At 38.0% G+C, this 7,261-nt stretch overlaps 1 protein-coding gene across 1 annotated transcript; it reads right to left on the reverse strand.

Moving 5' to 3' along the window:
• Positions 1-3,946: 3,946 nt before the first annotated feature.
• Positions 3,947-4,704, reverse strand: LOC107804503 (uncharacterized). Its single transcript, XM_016628410.1, has 2 exons — positions 4,323-4,704; positions 3,947-4,212 (listed from the first exon to the last, which is right to left on the reverse strand). Exons 1-2 carry the CDS (start codon positions 4,702-4,704, stop codon positions 3,947-3,949), a joined length of 648 nt encoding a protein of 215 aa, XP_016483896.1.
• Between the last annotated feature and the right edge of the window lie 2,557 nt (positions 4,705-7,261).

Genomic DNA, 7,261 nt, shown 5'->3' on the forward strand with positions numbered 1-7,261 from the left:
TTCCAGGTGCTTCCGGCCACGGCAGTTGCTGAGTTGTGGAGTCCAGAGTTTTCAGAGATTATTGAGGTGGCTGCTTAGCGTTCGCAGACCTTGACTCTCCTCCCTTATCATTCATTTTATGTTTCAGTTTTATTCTATGGACATTGTATTAGACTATATCTCTATGTAGATGCTCATGTACACGGTGACGCCCCGGTTTTGGAAGAGATTTTGTATTGAGTTATGATTTCTTATTCTTTTCTAAATGGTTTTCCTTAAATTTGACTGCTTCTGTATCTTTCAAAGCTTTAGAGTGTTGTGAATGTCTGAGTAGTTGGCTTTCCTAGTTCTATGATAGGCGCCATCCCGACGGGTTGGTTTTGGGTCGTGACATAAAATTAGGAATTAAGTTATTTGGGACAAGGTGGGTGTGGCCCTTGTGGAGGAGAAGATGCGGGACACGAGACTTAGATGGTTCGGGCATGTGAAGAGGAGACACATTGATGCTCCGGTGAGGAGGTGTGAGAGGCTCGTATGGGAGGGCCAACGGAGAGGTAGAGGGAGGCCGAAGAAGTACTGGGGAGAGGTACTTAGGCTAGATATGGCGTTGCTCTAGATCACCGAGGACATGACCATAAATAGGAATGTGTGGAGCTTGAGAAAAAAGGTAGAGGTTTAGGTGGCCGAGTATTGTCCTTATTTGTAGTAGTAGCTTTGACACACTACTTGGTGTCTTTTGTTTTTCTTTTGTATCCCTACACTTCTGTTACTACTTGATGTTGTCTTGTGGCTCAGTTTCTGACGAGTGCAAAACACAATACAAAATTAATGCTCGCTAGTCAAAGATAGTATAGTTTAATCATCATCTTCATGTGGATTGTATTTAAACAATGCTCAAGTAATTTATTATTTAACGCTATTCATGATGATCAAAACATGATTTGTAATGATTATGAACTAAGTTTAACCACTAAAATAACGTAATTGATAATTGACAGCATGGAATTAGAGATTCGCAGAGTGGTTTCTTATCAATGTGAGGAATAAGGGTTTGACATGATAGGTGCAATATAGCTATTTGGGATTTAACTCTAGTTTAATTCACTCTAATGTTCTAATGATTCTCACGAATTCACTCGATGATTAGTTCAAACGTGTAGTCAAGAATCCTTTCTCGATTAAATAATAACTCTACGAGATGAACTAATATAAGAACTCTGAAGTATGCAAGAATGCGTTAATGGATCAGTCCTTAGGAAAACGTCTCTCGAATATTCTCCTAACTTGATTCAATCAACAATTCAACAAGCTCTTTCGATTACTTAAGAGAATCAATGAATTAAATCAAAAAAAATAATGCAAATATAATCACCAAGATATTCCTCTTTCGATTAAATAAACTGATGAATAAAGTTGCAACAATTTGAAACTTCATAAATGAATTCAAGCGCGAACTAGAGTTAATATCCACAAATATTCATCAAAACACCATATCCATCAAACCCTAAGGTAAACTACTCCATAATTATGGAGGAAGTCATCCCAATTATAATTAAAGAATAAGAAAGCATCAATCTAACTTTACAATCCAAACTCTCGTATTGAATTGATGGAAGAATGATGGAATCCCGTGTCTTGTTGTCTCCAATGCTATCCCAAAGCTTCCATGGTCCAAAAGTCCCTTCCAAAATGTCTTTTTGGTGTATTTATATCATGTAGGAATGGTCCCAGGCAAAATTACCTTTTCCTAGCCTATACAGGACAGGTAGTCTGAGAAAACTACACACGCACGTCGCGTTCCGCCCCATGCGAGGCACTTGTGGGAAAGTTCAGAGAGCAGGTTCTGACAGACAGCAGACAATTTGTACTGCCATATCGCTCCATGCCACACGACAGTGCATTATTTACATATTATTTCGTTTTGTCGAGTTTTGATATCTAGACTTGGCTCTTGACCCCCGAACGCGATCCCGGTTTAATCCTTTGGGCTTTTACTCAGATTTCAAAGATCCAACTTGTTGATTTAGCTCCCAAATATCTTTTTAACTCAAAATGACTTCATAAAAGGCATAAAATGCATAATAAGTGCAATACAACTAATATGTAAGCTCAAACACAAATAAAATACAGTAATTAGAGTGCAAACTATGACTCAAACAAGTGATTCTAGCCTACCATCAACACAACACTTAAACCATTGCTCATCCTCGAGCAATCAAACTTCACTTCACGTAGAGACAACCTTGTTGTCAGACAACTTCCCTAACGCATCATGCCAATAATATTTAAAACAACTAAGCACCATATCATAATATCCTCACCTCAAGACTCGACTCAAGAGCACCATACATTTTTCACAACATGCTCACTTATTCTAACACAGAGGTCAAAGAATTCACCTTACCTGCACAAATCATGTGCCCTCATACAAACAATAGAGAGTAGTTCCACACACAATAAAGTCAAGAGCAAATAGGAACTCAAGATAGAAATAATTAACTTATTCTCAGAAATTAAATTCATATGCCACAAAATACGTACCATAGTCTTGCCCATAGTGTAATACTCTACTAATTGAACTCATTCAGTCAAAGATCAAGTAGGACTTTAATTTGGTTGTAATGTAGGCAGCGGGACGGGTATGATACATTTGGATATAGTGACTACATCTCCCTGAACACTTTAATACATATACATTAACAATTCAAACCCCACACTTGTGTTGAACCAAACCCTAACCTTCATACATAATAGCTTCACGCTCCCAATATCTTTAAGCACAAAAAAGATGAGGACTACCATTATCATAGAATCTATTTTTTTCTTTTTCTAAGTTCTGATTGTTTTCTTTTCAATTAGACTCATTTGTTTTCAATTCTCTACGCGTGACTTTCACCATATTTTTCAAACAATGCACATTTCTCCCTTTTTCAATAGTTCCACTCAAAAACACGACCATACCTCACTTAGCTTTTACAAGCTCATAACAAAATCAAGTGCTCAAGAGAGGTAAAAATGGTTCAAACAGATAGATAATTCAAACAAAAGGGGTCAAGCTTGTAATGTGGTTGCCAAAGAAATAGGAATACAGGCTCAACGAGGCTAACTAAGATATACATTCATTAGGTGGGTAATAACATATATGTGGCTCAACAAAAACTATCTATATCATTTCTTAAACTAAACAAGACTACTATTTTGCTTTGACATGCACAAAATATCAACAACCTCACGCATACATTGGCACATATCTCACTTAGGATTGGATCTATCCCGACTCTCTAGTCAAAATAGTTAAGAAAAGTTACAAATCACACAATTTAAGGTACTTATTTAAGAGTTAAGAACTGAGCCTAGGCGTCACAATTAAGGAACTCTCTTCTCTTAAGGCACAACAAAGTCGAGGAAAGTCATGTCCATTCAAAACATAGCACAAGACTTCACTACTCCTACTAAATAAAAAAACTAACTACACCCGGTTCAAGCAAAATCACTGGAAAAGAACCACGGCACAAAGAAAAGACAAGGGGGAATTGTAAGGAAAATAAAATATTTTTTCTTCGACTTTATTCCCTCAAGAAGACAATCGAGGAAATCCATCATCAAGAAAAGTCAAAAAACATTCAATCAAAAAAAATGATATTATTACAAACACACATATACATATATACATTCCCCTCCCCACACTTTAAATTGTGGCATGTCCCCATGACACACAAATAAAAAGCAAGAGGTAAAGGAAACTTCTTTAATTTATCTAGTCCTGGTCCGAATTGATGTCGGGATCTACTTTGCACGCCCGACCCAATGTATACATCCACGCCGAGAGCTTTTTTCCTGCCTTCCTTGGGTGCATCCCACACTCGTCAGTTGCACTCTTTCCGATTCGCTCTTTCAAGGCCCCCCTTTCTCTTTCCATTTTGAAAATCAGCCTTTCATCCACCACTCTGAGCATGAGCTACCTTTCCTAAATATTTAGAATTGCTCTTCCTGTGGACAAGAAGGGTCTTCCTAAAATCAGAGGGACTTCCCTTTTCTCTTCCATGTTAACCACAATGAAGTCTATAGGGAACACAAATTTGTCTACCCAAACCAATACATCTTCCACTATTCCTTTAGGTATGATGGTAGTCTGATCTACCAGCTGCAAGAACACAAGTATCGAACTGATTTCTCCAATCTCACCCTCCAATTTCCTATAAATAGATAAAGGCATAAGATTAATAGAAGAACCTGAATCACACAAAGATTTTTAAAAATTAGTACTTTCTAAAGAGGAAGGTATAGTAAAACTCCATGGATCTCCACATCTTTAGGGAGCTTATTTTGCAAGATGGCACTACAATGCTCTGTCAGCTTGACAACTGATGCCTCTTCCACTTTCCGATTCTTAGGAAATATATCCTTCATGAATTTAGTGTAAGCTGGTATCTGATAAAGCACCTCTGTGAAAGATATATTCACATGCAACTGCTTGAACACTTCTAGAAAGTGCTCGAACTGTTTGCCCAACTTCTCTCTTATTTCCTTCTGGTGAAAAGGTAAAGCTGGCATGTAATTGCTCTCTTCAGTCTCATTATTTGTTGAATTATTATTTTCCTTCTTTTTCTGAGCTCTATTCTTCCCCTTCTTCTTGAGATCATCATCTACTATCCTTGCACCTTTTTGAGTGTGGCTGATTTTTCTGTTCTTCCAAACCCTCCATCTGTTTTTCAATCGGCTCATCCTTTTGCTTTGCTATGGGATCCTCCCACTCGTGCCCACTCCTAAAAGACATTTCATTTATTGTCTCTTTTGGATTTCTTTCTGTGTCAGCAGAGAGCGTTTATGGGGCTCTCTCAAGTAATAGAGTAGCTAGTTGCCCAACATGTCTTTCCAGGTTTCGAAAAGATGTGCCCAGTTCTATGATAGCTGCACCATGGGCGTCAAGCCTCTCATCTGTCTTGATAATGAATGCCTCTATTAGATCTTCCATAATAGACTGATTAGACTGTGGAGGGTGATATTGCTGCCTCTGCTGATTTTGAACGCTTGGAGCTCCTTGTCCCTAGGGTCTAGAGTTATTTTTCTGCCAAGAGTCCAAGCCACCACTTGGTGTATTCCAAGAAACGACCGGGGTGCCTCTGTCCCATAGGATTAAATTGTTGCTACTTTGGTAGTTGCCCCTATCTAATATTCCCACAACATTTACCTCTTCATCTGCAGCTATGGCCTGACACTCATGTGTTGGATGGCCCATTCCACATAAATCACAAACTGGTGATGGTTGGCTCTGGACCTTGGCTAAGCTCAACTTTCTTATCTCACTGGCCATGGCTTCTAGTTGGTCTTGCATTGCTGTGTTAGAATATACTTAATGAACCCCAACTAATTTTGTTCTATCGATACTCTCAACAGGCCACTGCTTAGCATCTTCAAAAAGCTCATCGAGTATTGCCACAATCTCCTCAGAAGTCTTCTTCATTAAAGGACATCCAACTGTAGTGTTCAGAGTTCGTCATGAGGGAGGTGTGAGTCCATCCCAAAAGTCCTGGAGTTCTATCCACAATTCAATACTATTATGCTGACACTTCCTCACTATCTCCTTGAATCTCTCCTAAGCCTCGAAAACTGTTTCGGTGTCCGTCTGACAAAATTTATGAATTTCCCTTTTGAATATCATTGTTTTTGCAGATGAGAAGTATTTGTGAAGAAACTTTCTAGTCATATCTTCCGATGTCCTGATCTACCCTATTGGTAAGCTACGAAGCCAGTGTTTCGCGTCATCCTTCAGTGAAAAAGGGAATGCCCTTAGGTATACTGCATCTTTTGACACTCTGTTGTACTGGAAGGCGTTCATAATTTTCTCAAAATCAATCAAGTGAGTGTTAGGATCCTCATTCACCTTCCGTCTGAAGACATAGTTATTCTGGATAGTTTGAAGCAACTCTTTCTTCAACTCAAAATTATTCGCTGCCACTGGTGGAGGTCTGACACTGGACAATCCTTGATTGTAGAGTGGTATGGCATAATCACCCAATGCTCTACCAGGCTTGGGTACCGCATTCTCGAACTGATCTTCAATTAAGGGACGATTTAGATTGATTCTTCGACCCTCATTATCTTCTACGGTATCTTCAGCAGCTCTACGGGCTGCCTCAGCTGCTATCCTTGCAGCTTTTCTCTAAGTTGTGTTGCCTCTCTGGCAGCTAGATTTGCCTCATCTTCACCATTATTAGCCATGTGTTCTTGGGTTGAAGGTTGACCCAAGAACTTTCCGGTGAGTTTTTTCTCTTTCCTCAACTGTCGCATACTCGTTATGACCTCTGGATTATAGGGAAATAATTCCTTTGAAGAAGATCGAGTCATACACCAGAGACATCAATTTGTTGCCAGCACATGGAAAAGGAAACCCGTGAAGAATAAAAATAAAAATAACATAAATTCCTGAATTAGAACCATAAACTAATTTGAACACTATTGATTGCCAATCCCCGGCAATGGCGCCAAATTTAACCGCAAAACACAACAACAAAACAATGCCTGCTAGTCAAAGATAGTATAGTTTAATTATCGTCTCCACAGGGATTGGATTTAAATAATGCTCAAGTAATATTTAGCTTAATGCTATTCAAGATGATCAAAACATGATTTGTAATGATTATCAACTAAGCTTAACTACTAAAATAATGCAATTGACAATTGACAGCAATGAATTAGAGATTCGCAGAGTGGTTTCTTATCAATGTGAGGAATAAAGGTTTGGCAGGATAGGTGCAAGATAGCTACTTGGGATTTAACTATAGTTTAATTCATTCTAATTTTCTAATGATTCTCATGAATTAACTCGATGATTAGTTCAAACGTGTAGTCAACACTCCTTTATCGATTAAATCTTAACTCTACGAGATGAACTAATATAAGCATTGTGAAGTATGCAAGAATGCGTTAATGGATCGGTCCTTATGAAAATGTCTCTCGAATATTCGCCTAACTTGATACAATGAACAATTTAACAAGCTCTTTCGATTACTTAAGAGAATCAATGAATTAAATGAAAAAAATAATGCAAAGATAATCACCAAGATATTCTTTCTTTGGATTAAATAAACTGATGAGTAAAGTTGCAACAATTTGAAACTTCATAAACGATTTCAAGTGCGAACTAGAGTTAATATCCATAAATATTCATCAAAGCACCATATCCATCAAAACCTAAGGTAAACTACTCCATAATTATGGAGGAAGTAATTACAATTATAATTAAATAATAAGAAAGCATCAATCTAACTTTACAATCCAA

Source organism: Nicotiana tabacum, chromosome 15, assembly GCF_000715075.1.
Source record: "Nicotiana tabacum cultivar K326 chromosome 15, ASM71507v2, whole genome shotgun sequence".
Classification (NCBI taxonomy): Eukaryota; Viridiplantae; Streptophyta; class Magnoliopsida; order Solanales; family Solanaceae; genus Nicotiana; species Nicotiana tabacum.